We start from the raw sequence: 17,041 nt of genomic DNA, 5'->3' as shown, positions 1-17,041 counted from the left end.
CAGCGTGGAGCCCATTTAGGATCCTCTGTCCCTCCTTTCTGTCCCGCGTCCCCCCCCCCCCAACTCTTGGGGGCTCTCTCTCTCAAAAGTGAATAGACATGGAAAAAAAAACTGATTTCCACTAGTGACTTGTTTCACCCTTCAACATAATACTTTCTCTTATATATTTTTTTTATACTGTAGGATAATCTAATCAAATGTAATCGCAAAATATTACATTCATATGTCATTCATTGACGTTGGGCATATAGTCCATCTAAGTACTGCCTCCCGTAAAGTGGAGGACGGATGGTGGTAAGGTAAGATAAAATACAAGATGCTTAATGAAATTTGAATTTCAGATAAGGAATAAAGTTTTTAGTGTGTCCCAACTATTGCCTGGGACCTACCTGTACTAAAATTATTCACTGTTTATCTAGAATTCCTATTTAATTAGGCATCCTATATTTCAGTGTGCCAACTAAATCTGGCAACCCCAGAGGGTAGACCTTGGGGAAGGGGTTGCCATTGAGTGGAACAGGGTAGAATTTAAGAGTGGAGGTAAGTCATTGACCTGTGAAGACAGGTGTTTGGTGCATGGGGGCTGCTCAATAAATATCTGTTGAAGAAACAAAGGAGAGGAAGGAGGAGAGATAAAAGGAAAGGCCAAGTGGTAGACAATGTCCATAACAGAATGCAGGCATCAGAAATGGTACTTTGAGGGATCAGAAGAGGAAACGCCAGTATCCGCTAGAGAAGACATTTGAGTGGTACCTCACAAGTTTCTCCAGATAAAGATGAAAGATGAAGGTATATTAGCCAAAAGGGACAGCATGAGATCAAGAGGTGGGAAAGTGGTAGGGATGGGGTTGGGAAGGTACTTGGGAGCCGATCCTGGGGTGTGTAAGGAAAACTAGGAGAGGAGGCAATAATATAAGGGGACATTAGAGCACCTGTCACGCTAGTGTTTGGGGCTCATTTGGTGGCTAGGGGGGACATGCATAGGATCATTTTTTTTTTTAAGTTTATTTTGAGGGAGAGAGAGCGAGCAGGGGAGGGGCAGAGAAAGAGGGAGCATCTCAGGCAGGCTCCACGCTGTCAGCACAGAGCCCGACGCAGGGCCCAATCCCACAAACTGTGAGATCACGACCTGAGCCAAAACGAAGGGTCGGTCGCTTAACCAACTGAGCCACCCAGGTGCCCCAGTATTGTTATGATCAGAGGCAAGGAATTTTCTTTTCTTGAAAAAAAATTTTTTTAATGTTTATTTTTGAGTGAGAGCGAGAGAGAGACTAGAGTGCGAGTGGGGGAGGGGCAGAGAGAGAGGGAGACGCAGAATCCGAAGCAGGCTCCAGGCTCTGAGGCATCAGTACAGAGCCTGATGCAGGGCTCAAACTCACGAACTGTGAGATCATGACCTGAGCCGAAGTCGGACGCTTAACCGACTGAGCCACCCGGGCACCCCCTGGAGTTTTTGTATTCTTTTGCTACAAGACAGGTGTCAGACTATCTGTATATTTAAAAAAAAAAAAAAAAAAAAAAAAAAAAGTGATTCTTATAACACCAAAACGCCAAAGAAGGACATTTTGTAAAAATCAAAACGGAACAGTCATTTTAGCGGAGGAATAATCGTGAACATAAGAGAAGATACTCTGTTGTGTCTGAGCACACTGAAGGGTCTTAACATTTTTTTTTTAATTTTTTTTTTCAACATTTATTTATTTTTGAGACAGAGAGAGACAGAGCATGAATGGGGGAGGGTCAGAGAGAGGGAGACACAGAATCCGAAACAGGCTCCAGGCTCTAAGCTGTAAGCACAGAGCCCGACACGGGGCTTGAACTCACGGACCGTGAGATCATGACCTGAGCCGAAGTCGGCCGCTTAACCGACTGAGCTACCCAGGCGCCCCGGGTCTTAACATTTTTAGGTTACAAACTTAGTGGACACAGCGACAGGTGGCAATTCCGGTTGAATATTCATTCACCTAAGAAATCCCTGTCTCTGGGGGCGCCTGGGTGGCGCAGTCGGTTAAGCGTCCGACTTCAGCCAGGTCACGATCTCGCGGTCCGTGAGTTCGAGCCCCGCATCAGGCTCTGGGCTGATGGCTCGGAGCCTGGAGCCTGTTTCCGATTCTGTGTCTCCCTCTCTCTCTGCCCCTCCCCCGTTCACGTTCTGTCTCTCTCTGTCCCAAAAATAAATAAACGTTGAAAAAAAAAATTAAAAAAAAAAAAAAAAAAAAAAGAAATCCCTGTCTCTAGACTCAGATGTATCCTAGGTGTGCGGTGTTACGAAAACGAACTAAACCTACCGAAAATTTAGAGGTAAGAGGTGGTAGTCTCAATTCTGGAAGGTGAATGTCTAAAAACTAAATTTAGTGGTATGACCAAAGATCTAAAGCAAGTCCCAAGGGGGTGAAATGAAAATGCGTTAAACATAAATAGATATGTCATCATTTTGATCTAAAGCACAGGGAAATGTTGGAAAGCTAAAGCTTGCAGAGCATCATCAGATAGCCAGGGTCTTTAAAAAGGAAGAGAGAGAGAAAATATGACGATCAGGAGGAGCTTAAAAGCAGGCACCCAATGCGCGGACATCTGCCCATATTGTCTTTATGGGGCAGTCAAGAAGGCAAACGTTTAAAAATGTTAAAGGGTAGAGGTGGTCCTTCCACTCTTGTTTTTCCAGTTTTAGAGCATTCTTTTTTACTTCTATACTTTGATCTCATGGTTCATGTGAAATTTCTATTTCTTGTTCTGGAATGCCATCCTGCCCATTTCTTTGGCATTCCAGAACAGATTCTTGCTGGTGGGGTTTCTGCCATTTACCATGGAGGACTATAAACACACACAGAATACCAAGAAATAGAAATTTCGATCCCCGAACGACACAGTTGAGGGATACCACGAATGTATTATTGAAAGCTCTCAGGTGCAACTGTCCATTTCAAATGGCCCACATACTTGTTTTCTAATTAGTGTGGAATTGTGCCTTTGGATTTTAAAACTATTTATTTATTTACTTACCTTGAGAGAGAGAAGCAGAGCAAGCGAGCAAGCAGGAGAGGGGCAGAGGGGGAGGGAGACAGAGAATCCCAAGCAGGCTTCGCGCTGTCAGTGCAGAGCCCGACACGGGGGCTCGAACACAGGAACCATGAGATCGCGACCTCAGCCGAAACCAAGAGTCGGAGGCTCAACCGACTGAGCCACCCAGGCGCCGCGTGGCTTTGGATTTCTTGTTATTGAAAAGTTTCCTGTTGAGTGTTAGGCCTGCCTTCTCTTTCCAACCCACGAATGGTCAAGGTTTTTCTTTGTTACCTCAAAGAGCTTCTCTGGCCTCTTGGGCATGCCCTGTGGAGGAGACGTGGGAGCACAGGTAAGGAAATGTTGGAGTCTGGGAGGGTGTGGGGGCAGCTAATGCAGGGGTGGTGCCCCCCCCCCAGGAGGGGGGCGTTGGTGCAGCAGGCAAGTGGGCCCTGTTCAGAAAATTGCTTTTGGAGAATTAAGAGAGGCCGTTCTTTTGGAAGAGCGACTCCATCTTGTCGCTCTCCTTTTTCTGGCGGCCGGCAGCAATTCTCCCAGTTTCTATCCCGTTTCGTTGTTGTTTTCAGTTGGTGTGTGTGCTCTGAGAGAGAGCGAGAGCACTCGTGCGCCCACGTGGGAGTTGGGGAGGTTGCGGAGAGAGAGAATCCCAGGCACCCTCCACGTGGTCAGCGCGGAGCCCGATGCGGGCCTGGAACTCACAAACCTCGAGATCCTGACCTGAGCTGACATCAAGAGGTGGATGCTTAACCGATTGAGCCACCCAGGCGCCCCCCACCCCCAACCTGTTTTGCCTAGAACACTCCCTCCTCTCCTTCACTTACGTAATCTGTGGCTAGTGTTCAGGGAGATGTGGTTGAGCGCAAACCATGGAAAGGGCTGGTATCTCCTTAGAGCTTGGAACCCCGGGTTTCGAGATCTTTTTCTGCCATTTGTTAGGGTGTGACCCTCGGGCACGTCACTCGGCCGCGCGGAACCTTGACTTTCTTATCCATACGCTGGATTCTTCTGTCTCGTGCATTATCAGCCTCGTGGGACCAGTGAAGATTAAATGAGAAAATGTATATGAAGGGATATGCTAGGGCCGTGATGTTGATTCTGATTATTACTATTTAAAAGCTCTGTAGGCGGGCTGGTTCTTTCCACCTAGAGAAATAGAGCATTCCTATTCGAAGTCTTAACCGAACAGAAATCAGCATAACCTGCTTATTTGAATTTTTATAATGAAGTCCAAATGCAAGATAGATGGAATTTCTGAAGAAGCTCCTGGCCACTGAATAAATTTTATATGTCTTAAAAACTGTCACAATATAAGTATTTTTAAAGCGATATATGATGGCTTCTGAAAATACCTGAAATGCCCATGCTTTTATAGATGTTTCAGTATGCAATTTGTTCTCACTGTCTGATCTTGAATGATCAAATAATTTGCATACTGTTTTCAGTGGCATGAATTAAAGGCTAATTGAAGTATAATTTTTTTTGCAGTAAAATTATATCATCTTTTATGTAGTACATTTAAAGATATTCTAGGCCAGTTCTAATTTTATAGTTTTATTATTTTAATTTAATGTACCAAGTAATTAAAAATTGCTACAAAGAAAAGAAGATGAAAATCATTTTAGTTAATTTCCCCTTACCAGTGTGAAAAGATGATTAGTAGAATAATGGAACAGAGCTTGACACAGTTCCTGGCACATAAAGATATTCATGAAACGTTCCATAGTGAATAGGAATGAATAATTTCCGAGTACTTCTAGACTTTGGGAAAAGGTGCCGTTCTCAGTGCTATAGAAAATACGAAGAAGCTTGCGTGACACCTTTATACTAAAATACTTCCTTCCCTACAGAGGTCACCCAAGCCGCTTTTACTTCAACCGTCAGACCCTCAGCTTGCTCTGCTCACCTCTTTCTCTCTTTATGCTCGTGGAGTAGATTCTCAGGCCAAAGTCAGTCACAGATGTTGAGAGGCCATTCTCCACGGTATCTCGCGTTTTGGTGGATCTCACGAGCAGAGACGTTGCCTGCTCTTTGTTCTGGACTCTCTTCCAGGATGTTTACATGGCAGACAGCTTTGGAAGACAAAGGTAGTCCCTCCCTCTGGAGCAAAGGGCGGGTCTGCTCGCAGCCTTGGAAGATAGAGTGGTGTCTCCTTCCAGAACATGCTTACTGCCCAGTCTAATACAGGTGGTATCTCCCTGTGATGCTTATTGTCTGTTATAAAAGATTTAGGTTCTCTAAGCTTAGGGTTTCCTCTCCTGTCATGTAACCCCCTGCGTGGGCAGGAGTTACGTGGTCCTTGTTTTGTCATCCTGTGGGAAGCGAGGCTCAGGAAGCGAACCCTTTTACCGCCAGTGGCTAACCACCATTTTGGGCATACTTGGGTACCCTGGGTCTATACTGTCAAGAGGAGGAGCGAATGGGCTAATCATAGTGTTAGAAGTAAAAGATGGGATGTGATCCAGAACCTTTGGCCCAGAGCACCGTCTACAACTACAAAGCCTCTGATAACCATCACTTTGTAGGGGTGGTTGGGAGGAGGTGAACAGAGGCTATCAAACATGGAGGGAGGAGAGCTTGGTAGAGGAAAGAAGATTCCATGAAGCTTACTGTAGAAGCTGTGAATCATGGTGTTGGCACCTACCATATTGAAGCTTACTAGTCTGCCTTCCCTAGTCTTTAAATTTTTTTTTTTTCAACGTTTATTTATTTTTGGGACAGAGAGAGACAGAGCATGAACGGGGGAGGGGCAGAGGGAGAGGGAGACACAGAATCGGAAACAGGCTCCAGGCTCTGAGCCATCAGCCCAGAGCCTGACGCGGGGCTCCAACTCACGGACCGCGAGACCGTGACCTGGCTGAAGTCGGACGCTTAACCGACTGCGCCACCCAAGCGCCCCTGCCTTCCCTAGTCTTTATGGTTTATTAAAGTGCTTCCCTGGTACCACTTAGGCAACTCTAATAGCATGCAAGGCTGGTAAGTGACTGTGGACCTCAGCCCTTTGCCCACTTCCCCATTCTGGGAAAGCATTCGGGGTCGTTACGGAGACGTGCCATGACCTCTTCCTTGTTAGCCATCCGATGAAACGGTTGTACTTTGTTCCACACCATAGGGACTTTTATCCGGCGTCACCGGATTTCTCTCCCACCTCCTGATGAAGATCAGTTTTATACTGTGTATCATTTCAATATCAACATAGACGTTGTCTTTTATGGCCGGACATTCAAGATTTATGATGCTGATACGTTCACAAAAAACTTCTTGAAGAAAATAGGAGTCATATTAAACCCCCCAGGACAGTGTCCAGAAGATCCTTACATGAAGATACAGAGAGAGGTAAGAGATTGATAACATCCGTGAGTTCTTGTCTTCAGAATGAGAATCCATAAAGGGGACTCAGTCGAGGATATCTGCGTTCCAGATGCAGATGTGAAAGCACTTTTGGGGTCATGGTCACTGGAGTTATCCTGTTCTCCTTGAGGCTGGAGGGAACTCTGGGTATTGGGCTCAGTGCAGGCAAGTCTTCTCTCACCACCCCTACCCTCGCTTCTCTCCACAGTCTCCCTTCCCGGTGGTAGGAGTCCAGTGAGCTGCCCCGTGGGGCAATTTCCAAGAGCCCATGATTGGCTTTGTGGTCACTGACAGTACAAGAGTTAGGTCCACTCTTACCCGGCTTACCTTTTCCCATCTTGGTTGCCTACCTCTGGGAACGTTTTTGCTTCTGTACTATTGATTAACTGCACCAAACCTTGGGCATACCATTTTCCTTCTTCCTCAGGACTCCCAGCTCTGCGAATGGTGGCATCAGTTGTGTTCTAGAGGAGTGGGAAGGGCCATGACCCTGATGTACCCCATTATAAAAGCATGTTTGTCTTCAAAGTCTGATCGCAGTTAGTACAGGGAGGAAAGAACCCAGTGTTCATAGTATTGTTGTCTTTCTAAAGTTGTGTTTTTTTTTTTTTTAATGATCCCTTGGCCTAAATTATTTTTTCTTCTTCTTCTTCTCCTCCTCCTCCTCCTCCTTCTTCCTCCTCCTCCTCCTCCTCCCTCTCCTCCCTCTCTTCCTTCTCCTTCTTCTTCTTCATTATTATTATTATTATTTTTAATTTTTTTTTTAATTTTTTTTTTTTTTTAAAGAAGAATCAGAACACCCAAAAGGGCAAGTGTCAGGTGGAAGGTCAGATACCTTCAACTCAAGTCTTGTGCTTCTTAACCCAGAATTTGATTACGGTCATTTTCTTTCTTTTTCTTTTTTTCTTTTTTTTTTTTTTTTGAATGTTTATTTATTTTTGGGACAGAGAGAGACAGAGCATGAACGGGGGAGGGGCAGAGAGAGAGGGAGACACAGCATCGGAAACAGGCTCCAGGCTCCGAGCCATCAGCCCAGAGCCCGACGCGGGGCTCGAACTCGCGGACCGCGAGATCGTGACCTGGCTGAAGTCGGCCGCTTAACCGACTGCGCCACCCAGGCGCCCCTCTTTTTCTTTTTTTTTAATTGAAGTAGGATTAGACAGAGTAAAGTACACTGAAATGAAGTGTACCATGGGATGAGTCTTAACAAATGCTACACCCATGTAACCCACACCCAAATCGAGACCCGGAACACGTCCCTCCTCCCAGCAAGTTCCCTCATGACGTTTTCCAGTCAGCCACTCTTCCCACCCAGGAACGGATAACCGCACTTCCCCTTTCTGTCCCCGTAGATGCGTTTAATCTCGTTTCTCTTGTTTCTCAAATTTGTAATCCATTTCCCTGCCGAAAGATAGCGTGGAATTTAGAATAAAATTCGCCTTTGGCTCTGCTCTAGTCTCTTGCTAAAAGCCGCGCGCGCGCGAGCGCGAGCGCGAGCGCGTAGGATCAGTCATCTGTTCCCGCCCCCTAGCCCCGGCAGAATTATTCTTTAAGGTTCCTGTAGGCACGCAGCCCTCCTGAGATATGCATACTGTTGATCCTGGAATATTTAAGGAGAAGTCCTCGTGGCCTTATACCTGTGTTTGTTGGTATACAAGCAGATTTAAAGTTTGGGTTTATTTTTATTTTTTTCCAAACACCCTGGGCGCAAGAGCCTAGAACTAGATGAAGCCTTTACAACGAGGAGAACCTGAAAGGACCGGATCCACATGAGTTCCCACCCTTTGCATATGGCTGCGCTCCTTCACGAACAGTCGGTATTATATGATAGTGCTTAGGAATGATGATGCGTTGCATTAAATGCAGAGAGCACTGTGCCCCTCCATAGGTTTATGAAGAAAAAAAAAAAATCTTCTGTGCCGGGAATCGAGAATAAATACCAAGAACAGCCAAGAAGGGTTTTAAAGAATTTCCTTAGGTCGGGGAAAATGATTTTAGCATTTATTCCCTCAGGGAGAAAGCTCTTCCATAAATATAGAAATCTGTGGAAAATTAGGAGTTTAATAAGAGGCTTTTATGTTGACTTTAATGCGTTTACTTCTCCAGTTGTTGGCTGCCTTCAGATACGAAGTTAAAATTAAGCAATTTAACTTAAGCCGGAAAGAGCCCTGATGGTATATAATCAATAATGCGTTTCTTAAAGGCCTTATGAAGCCAAAGAAACCACTTTTCAATTGATGAAAGTAGAGGTCCCATGGTTTTGGGTAAAGATCCAGGGCAAAGAAGAAGGCTAGGAGCCTCTGGAAGGCCATCACGTCTCCCCCAATCCTGCTGTAAGTCTGCACATAAACTGCCCTGGACGGAGAGCACGTTTTGAGAAATTACAAATGTGATTACATAACCCGATATGGGACTGCCTCTCTCCTGCCAGTGAGCACTTCCTTTATAACATTCCTGTTTGGCTGCATCAGGTAGAATGGGGGAAGTTTTGCTCCGAGACAGGGCTGAGGACCTACAAGTCTAGAAAAGTCACACCAAGAAGACTGCGGCGGTTCTCTATTGGCTCTGCTCCTGTTTCCATAGCCTTCCAGAGCCTTGATATCTAAAGCTTTGGAGCAAAATAAAACTATGACTTGTTTCTTCCCTTGACTTTTACAAAAATCTTTGGATGCATTAGAAGGATCTACAGGTACAGATTCTCAGTGAAAAGGCCCGACCAGTGTCTTTTGGGGGTTGAGACATAATTACCATAGGCTCAGATGTATATAAATCTTAGGCGTACCGATCAACAGTTTTGAAAAACGTATACGACTTAGTAAGTGACTCAGAAATCAAGACACGGAATATTTCCATCGCCCCCAGAAAGTTCCCTTCTCCCCCTTTCTGGTCATTCCCTTACCCAGAGGCAATTACTCTTCTAACTTCTGTCACCACACGTTCGTTTTGTGTTTTCTTAAAAATTTGAAGTCTTTGTGGGGCACCTGGGTAGCCCAGTCGGCTTGGCGTCTGACTCTTGATTTCGGCTCAGGTCATGATCTCATGGTCTGTGAGTTCGAGCTTCATGTTGGGCTCTGTGCTCACAGCGTGGAGCCTGCTTGGGTTTCTCTGTCTCCCTCTCTGCTCCTCCTCCCTTACTCTCTCTCAAAAATAAACATTAAAAAAAAAAAAGAATTTTAACTCTTTGAGAAAAACCAGTTTTCAAAAACAGTATAAAACGATAGTGTATTAAAATACTGTTTAATATTAAAAGCTTCTTACTACTTGATTGTATTTTTTTTATGTTTACTTATTTTTGAGAGAGAGCGAGACAGAGTGTGAGTAGGGGGAAGGGCAGAGAGAGAGGGAGACACAGAATCCGAAGCAGGCTCCAGGCTCTGAGCTGTCAGCACAGAGCCCGACGCGGTGCTCGAACTCACGGACCACAAGATCATGACCTGAGCCGAAGTCGGCCGCCGAACCCACTGAGCCACCCAGGCGCCCCTGGATTGTATTTTTAAGGCAAAAACTAGCTGTCGGTGTATATACACGTGTGTCGTTAAGTCCTTTGAAATTTTTAAAAAGATCCCAGAATAGTCTATGGGAAAGATCTCTTCATGTGCTTTGATTGCGTGTATCCCAGAAGTGATTATGCAAAACCACTCTTACTGACCTTTTTTCCCCACTTTTCAGAAGCTAGACCGCATGGAGCCCTTACGTCCCTATGAGCCCTATGACACCCGGAAACAGTTCCTTGAGTGTGATAGGAAGGTTTTACGTTTTTTCTGCCTGTGGGACGACTCAGCCTCGATGTTCGGGGACCGTCGAGAACTCATTCTGTATTACTTTCTGTGCGACGATACCATCGAAATCAAAGAAGTGGTGCCACCCTCCTCAGGCCGGGATGCCACATCGTTGTTCCTCCAGAGGAGAAAGCTACCCAAGGTGAGCCGCAGACACGGAACCACTTTCCGAGTTTTTCTTGCGGGCCAAAAGACTCACCATTCACTGTCTGGAAGGTTGTGGGTTATGACTATGCAATGACCACAGGTACCAAGTGTTAGTACGGGTATTTGGAAAACTTTCATTTTGTGCTCTCTGTGTTAAAATACATGGGTGAGGGGCGCCTGGGTGGCTCAGTCGGTTAAGTGTCTGACTCTTGGTTTTGCCTCGGGTTGTGATCTCACGGTTCACGAGTTCGAGCCCCGCATCGGACTGTGTGCTGACAGCTCAGAGCCCGGAGCCTGCTTTGGATTCTGTGACTCTCTCTCTCTCTCTCTCTCAAAATAAATAAGTAAAAACTTAAAAAAATACATACATCTATGAAAGTAATATAGAGCATATAACAAATTGAAGTTGGAATTTTGTGGGTTGAATTCAGGCAAGTAAACAGAAAAAGAAGTCAAATGAGAGAGGAAGTACATATTCAGCATTGAGTTCGTAATCAGTTTTCGGAAAGTAAGTGACTCTCTAGTTAGAAGAATTGCTCATGCCCTTGAATGGGGCATTGGCCTCTGGCCTCTGTAGCCTACTGAGGAATTGCACGGTTTTGGTCTAAGCTCTGAGTGTGCAAACACACACACGTGCACACACACCCCCCCCCCCACGACAAGCATATGCCCAGGAATGATTCTTAGGAAAGTAGCCACCAGTCACCAACTAGCCACTGGCTAACATCAACGACAGCTTTTGCATTTTAGTTACTATTAAAAGAGAGTTGTTGGACTGATTTCTACACATTTATGGCCATTTGAGAGCTAAGTAACTTGGGGGCAGAAGAAACAACAGAGAGACAGAGGACCTGGGTTAGAATTGTGGCTCTGCCCCTTAAAAGCTGTGTGACCTTCGGCGAGTCACTTTACCTCTCTGAGTGTATTTTTCTATCTCTGAAACGCTGTTCACAAGGCCTCCCTTTGAAAGTAACTGTAAAAGCTGAATGGGATGGGGGCACCTGGGTGGCTCAGTCAGTTAAGCCTCCGACTTTGGCTCAGGTAGCCTGGGAAGCCTGTTTTTAGAATGGCTTTGACCAGTAGACCAATTATAAAAAATAATAATGACGTACTGGACATTTGCGGTATGTCTTGACATTCGTTGCTTCCTTTATTCATTCATTCAGCAAATATTTATTGAGTGTCAACTGTGTGCCAGCTCTGGGGGTTCCAGTGAGAAAGAAATGGATTAAGTCCTGCTTCATGGAACTTCCATTCTCCTGGTGGAGAGATAAAAAGCAGTAAGCAGTCCCTCAACACTCAAGCATCCTTTGAGAGAGCAAGGAATCAGTACTATTAACTGCAGTTTGACGACAAAACTGAAGTTCTCGGGGTGGTGGAGGTGGGGGGGGGTGCCCGGGTGGCTCAGTCAGTTAAGCTTCCGACTTCGGCTCAGGTCACGATCTCACGGTTCGTGAGTTCGAGCCCCGCGTCGGGCTCTGCGCTGACAGCTCGGAGCCTAGAGCCTGCTTCGGATCATGTGTCTCCCTCTCTCTCTGCCCCTCCCCCCCCCCCCCGTGCGCTGTCTCTGTCTCTCAAAAATAAAAATAAACATTTTTTAAAAAAAACCCCAAACAACAACCGAAGTTCCCAGAAGGTAAATACCTGGCTCCAAGTCCTGTAGCTAGTAAGTGGCAAAGAGAAAATGCTCCAAAGGTACTGTTTCTCTACGTTGCTTGGCTGACTCACCCCCCCCTCCCCACGTCATAAATTCACACATTTGAACTTGTGTTTTATGTCACACCTATCAGGGATGATTCAGATTCCTCCTCTGTATGTGATAAACGGGTCACTTTCCATTCATTGAAGTTGGTTAAGACCTTTCCTGCAGCTCACGCGACCACTGGGACCACGTCTGGTGCGTGGCGTGGAGCAGTACCCTGGCTTGCTCTGGGCCACGGTTTCCGGTAGAGGCCGCCTGCACTCTGGGGTTCTTGCCACCTCACCACGGGGTCCCTCTCGGCGTGCTAGTGCTTCCTGAGCTCAGGTTGGGCAGGAAGCTAAGCTGAGTGACGTGGGCAGGGCATGGTTTCTTCCTCAGGGCGTTTCTCGTAGTTTCGAGAAGAGGAAAAAAGATGGCTGCCGGTGAGGCATTCAGAGAAACCACACGGAGCGGTCTAGCCCTGTGTTTGGTGCTATGGAGGTGTGGACTGGGGACAGGCTAGGAGGACGGGAAGGGTCAGGGGAAAAGAGAGCCCTTTAGCACGGCCTTGAAGGATGGGTGTGGAAGTTGAGGGAGAGGTGGATGGAGTATGAGGGCAGAGGAGAACCGTATTTGGGGGAGGAAAACGAAGTTTCCCTCTACCCTTCTAGGCTGAGACCACCCCTCCCCTCCCCGGTAATGACAGACAGATTAACAGGAGAAAACCCAGCAAATGTTGAATAACATGTATACCTCCCGTTGTCATGAGAGAGACTTGGGGGAGGAACTTCCTGAAATGGCCCAAGCCACCACCTTAAATACCATCTCCAGCTACAGGGGGGTCAAGTGGCCAGGTGGGAGGGAAGCCGGTGATAGGGGGTCACCAAGGAAAGCACAGTGAACAAAAGTGCGCTGGTTAATGCAGATTTAAGTCGTCTTCCCAGCTGGTCAGAGGTTTTAGAGATGTTCAGCCTGCCTTCTCTTCCTGGGACACAGAGGGAGACATTCTTACAAATGGAGATTTCCTTTATAGATGTAAATGCTTTCTACAAAAGGGTGGCTCAGTTGGTTAAACAAAAGGGAACCTTGTACCCAGCTCCTCCCGAATCTGCTGTTTTCTTCAGAATAACCAGCTCAAAATAGTCCATACGCCCGAGAGGCGTGTTTGGGGCGGTGTGTTTTGGTCCCCTTCTCATACACTGCGTATTTCCGGCTTGGGCCCCTCACCACGACCATCTTTTGTGCTCAGTAAGCCACCTACCGTACCTCGTTTGGATTTTCTCTTCCAATATGGCCCACCTGGAGTCTATCAGCCAGGTCAGATAACGGATCGAGCAGTTCTTAACCTGTATCGTGGCTTGACAGGGAGACCAGCGGATGGCTACCTGTTGGATAAATACAAGGTGAGGGACCTCACGTTTCATTGCTGTTTCCGGTGTGACCTTCCTGGAACCTGAGATACGGGGTGCGTCACAGATTCGCTTGTGAGATTGATTGTGAACGCGGTTAATGAATATATAAACGTGTGCGTTGCACCTCTGTCTGTCAATCCTAAACAGGCTCAAGCGCACATGTGAATAAATACACACGTTGCGTCGCTATTTGCAAGTACTGCATTACCAAAAGACTTTCCAGATGTTAACATTGACTGGCTGTCTTGGTTATAAATGATACAAATGAGGGTTTGTTTTTTTTTTTTTCCTTTTTTACAATTTTTTTTTTTCTTTTGCCTAAGTCTTCAGAGGGTCTGTGGCGCCAACGCCTTGTTCCTTTGTGTTTATTAGCTCGGGAAAGTAGACCAGGAGTTTTACAAAGACAGTGACCTGTTCATAGGAGCCACCATCAACGTGTGGGGAAGAAAAGTGCTTCTTTGCGACTGTGATAACTTTACGAAGACCTATTACAAGACTAAATATGGAATTGGTAAGTAACACGTATGTCACTTAGAAAATAATACTTCGGGGTGCCTGGTGGTTCAGTCAGTTGAGCGTCCGTCTCTTGATTTGGGCTCAGATGATGATCCCACGGGCGTGGGATGGAGCCCTGCGTTGGGCTCTGTGCTGATCGTGGAACCTGCTTAAGATTCTCCCTCCGCCCCCCTCCCTGACCTGTGCTGTCTCTTTCTCTCTTCTCAAATAAAAAATCAAGGGGCGCTCGGGTGGCTCAGTCGGTTAAGCGTCCGACTTCGGCTCCGGTGATGATCTCGCAGTTTGTGGGTTCAAGCCCCGCGTCGGGCTCTGTGCTGACGGCTCGGAGCCCGGAGCCTGCTTCGGATTCTGTGTCTCCCTCTCTCTCTGCCCCTCCCCTGCTGGTGCTCTGTCTCTCTCTGTTTCTCAAGAACAAATAAATGTAAAAAAAATCAAGAAAATAAGAAAAAATAACGTTTAAAAATTTAGAATCTGTGTTCTGTAGTTTAGGATTTTGCTTTTGAGTTGCAAATGCTAAGCTCAGAATAGCTACCATGTATTCATTGAGCATTTGCTGGTAGGCGTTTGTTGTGTTACTCCTAACAACGATTCGAGACTCATTGTCCCCATTTTAGAGGTGAAGAAGCCGAGGCTGACTTGTCGAAGGCTATGCAGTAAGTGAAGGGTGAGCCGAGCTCTGAACTTGTCTACCTGATGCCAGAGGCTTCCGTTTTCTTTTACAGCCGGCCCTCTGCCTGACTGCAGCTTGGGCTCCGTGTTCTCCGGTCGAGCAACTGAAATGGAAATCTGAATGCTTTTCTTTTCACTGAATTCCTGCTTACTGCAACGGGTATACTGCTTATCTGAGTTCTCTGAGTCTCTCGTGCCAGTTTGTTCTACCTTTCCTGGTGAAGCCCAGCCATGTTTCCAGCTTTTCTCTCTCCTTAGACATCCGTTCTCTTCAGATGAGTTCAGTTCAGAATGAGAAGAAGTGGTTTATTAAGAACTTACTGGGGGGCGGGGTGCCCCTGGGTGGCTCAGTCGGTTAACCGCCTGACTCTTTATTTCAGCTCAGGTCATGATCTCACAGTTTGTGAGTTCCAGCCCCGCATCAGGCTCCATGCTGACAGCGCAGAACCTGCTTGGGATTCTCTCTCTCCCTCTCTCTCAAAAGAAAGAAATAAGCTTAAAAAAAAAAAAAAAAAAAAAAAAAGAACCTAACAGGTACAGGTTGTTGTAGTAGGACTTAGGAGCTATGGAGTTAAAGGGTTTCTTAGGCTGGAAGGAGCGCAGAAACCTACTGCATGTTCCGTGGCGTTATGAGAATCGTGGAAGCGGGCAGAGGATCTGACATGAAACCGGAACAACAAAGCCCTCATTTGTGAAACCTGCCAGCCAGCCCTGCCCCCTTCCTGGGCCCTGCTCCAGGTACCTGTCCCTGAGTGGAAGTGATGGTGGGGAGGAGGGTTGCCGACCTCCCAGGTTGGGGTTTGGAGCTGGGGGGCGGGGTGGTAGTGCTTCCTCCCGTATTCTTGTCTGAGACAAGGCACTTTGTTACTAGAATGAGCACCTCACATGTCTTGGTGTTCCCATTGTGTAGCATTCCTGGCCTCCTGGGCATCTTCCTGTCATGGGAGAAGGCACACAGCATACACAAAGGGTTGGCACAAAAAACACTTTGGATTTCACTCTTCCGTTCATTAAGGGAATTTGTTCCACGGCATTTGCTTGCCAGATTAGTCACAATGCACGGGCCTTAGGGGGCCACATCGGTAGTCTCTTCTGTTACTGTCTAAAAGTCGTGCTCTCTCGTGGACGCAGTTGGGCACATTAGTTTTGGGGACTGTGAACATGAGGCAGCCAGGCATGTGCATGTGGTGGCTGTTGGGGAGGAGTTGCTAGTGGTCCGCAGATCCCTGGGAAGGAGGATTTGGTTTTTAAATTTTTTTTTTTAACGTTTATTTATTTTTGAGACAGAGAGAGACAAAGCATGAACGGGGGAGGGTCAGAGAGAGGGAGACACAGAATCCGAAACAGGCTCCAGGCTCCGAGCTGTCAGCACAGAGCCCGACGTGGGGCTCGAACTCACGGACCGCGAGATCATGACCCGAGCCGAAGTCTGCCGCTCAACCGACTGAGCCACCCAGGCGCCCCCGGATTTGGTTTTTAATAAATGTCAATGCCTGTGTAGAATCAGTAAGTCTTCGGGGTAGGCTTAAAACTTGAAGAAGAAAAAAAAAAACATATATAGAAAAGACGAGTTAACTGAAGACGTTGACCTCCGTCCCACTGAAAGATGGTCTTAATGCGAAGGACTTGGCAAAGGTTTCCAAACCTCATCTGATCCCTTCAGCGCAGAGCCCCAACATTTGGTTAATGTTTGTCTGCCAGCTCGATTTCGAGACTGCAAAGGTTGCATTTGGGAAAATGAACGTGGTACTGGTGAGACATAGTATGTTGTTAGTCTCCTAACCGGTTTGCAGGGAACTTGAAGAGACAGAGTGACTTCTCTGGCGTCCTCTAAATCTAGCCGTCCTCGGCAAACAGATCAGCTCTAGATGCCCGATGGTCCATTTTGGTTGATCCCTGGCGCTTAATTTCTTTCTGCTCACTTCTCTGGGTCACTCTATACAATTATGCATTATGTTAAAAAAAAAAAAAGGGAGTCTGTGCCTTTAAAGCTAATATAACACGAGCATCGTGCATTTAAACAGAAAATTATGCAAATGCAAAATTATGATGCATTTTATAGTCACGCTGACTTTTTATATTTCTCATATGTTAAAATATCCCATTTAACAGACCCTATTATTACACAGCATTTCTTGAGTCACAACAGTGTACTTAATGTAAGTAATGACTAGAAATTATATCCACGGTGCAAGCGGGGCGGGGGTGGGTGGGTCGTGAATCCGCATTCTCTGGTAATCGTTACTTTGCCTTTTCTGACTTTTTGGTGAGGTTAAATTAGCGTACTTGATGTTACTCAGATACAGTCACATCGGACATCTCGATCGAGTTTATAATTCGCCTGCTTCTCTGAATTCAGAAGACCGCATTTGACGCATTATGTTCTCGTATCCTTGAAGTTCAAACTAGAACAGAGTCCCGTCAGTAAGTGTGGTCGCACTTCCTCCCTTGTCAGTAATTGTGGCCAG

The 17,041-nt window shown here is 46.4% G+C and overlaps 2 protein-coding genes across 2 annotated transcripts in view; both read left to right on the top strand.

The window, feature by feature from the left end:
* LOC121025941 (EF-hand domain-containing family member C2-like) overlaps window positions 1-6,474 on the top strand; it is a 94,925-nt gene extending 88,451 nt beyond the window's left edge. Inside the window, exon 4 of the mRNA XM_040468745.1 lies at window positions 6,131-6,474. Coding sequence (XP_040324679.1) covers window positions 6,131-6,366 — 236 coding nt within the window. The 3' untranslated portion in view covers window positions 6,367-6,474. The remainder of the gene's footprint in view (window positions 1-6,130) is intronic.
* A 3,576-nt stretch (window positions 6,475-10,050) lies between these two features.
* LOC121026010 (EF-hand domain-containing family member C2-like) lies at window positions 10,051-13,919 on the top strand. The gene is made up of 3 exons (XM_040468827.1): window positions 10,051-10,290; window positions 13,266-13,379; window positions 13,761-13,919. The coding sequence occupies exons 1-3, from the start codon at window positions 10,051-10,053 to the stop codon at window positions 13,905-13,907; spliced, it is 501 nt and encodes a 166-aa protein (XP_040324761.1). The 3' UTR covers window positions 13,908-13,919.
* The last annotated feature ends 3,122 nt before the right edge of the window (window positions 13,920-17,041 follow it).

The sequence above is a fragment of the Herpailurus yagouaroundi genome, unplaced genomic scaffold (assembly GCF_014898765.1).
Source record: "Herpailurus yagouaroundi ecotype Mexico unplaced genomic scaffold, PumYag 67793, whole genome shotgun sequence".
NCBI classification, from domain to species: Eukaryota; Metazoa; Chordata; class Mammalia; order Carnivora; family Felidae; genus Herpailurus; species Herpailurus yagouaroundi.
Note: the sequence above shows the minus strand (reverse complement) of the source record. Positions and strands in the feature narration are given on the sequence as shown.

Coding starts and splice junctions, on each gene's coding strand:
- LOC121026010 (XM_040468827.1), top strand. CDS start 10,051: ATGGAGCCCTTACGTCCCTATGAGCCCTATGACACCCGGAAACAGTTC. Junction 10,291..13,265: donor AGAGGAGAAAGCTACCCAAG/GTGAGCCGCAGA, acceptor TTTCTCTTCCAA/TATGGCCCACCTGGAGTCTA. Junction 13,380..13,760: donor ACCTGTTGGATAAATACAAG/GTGAGGGACCTC, acceptor TGTGTTTATTAG/CTCGGGAAAGTAGACCAGGA.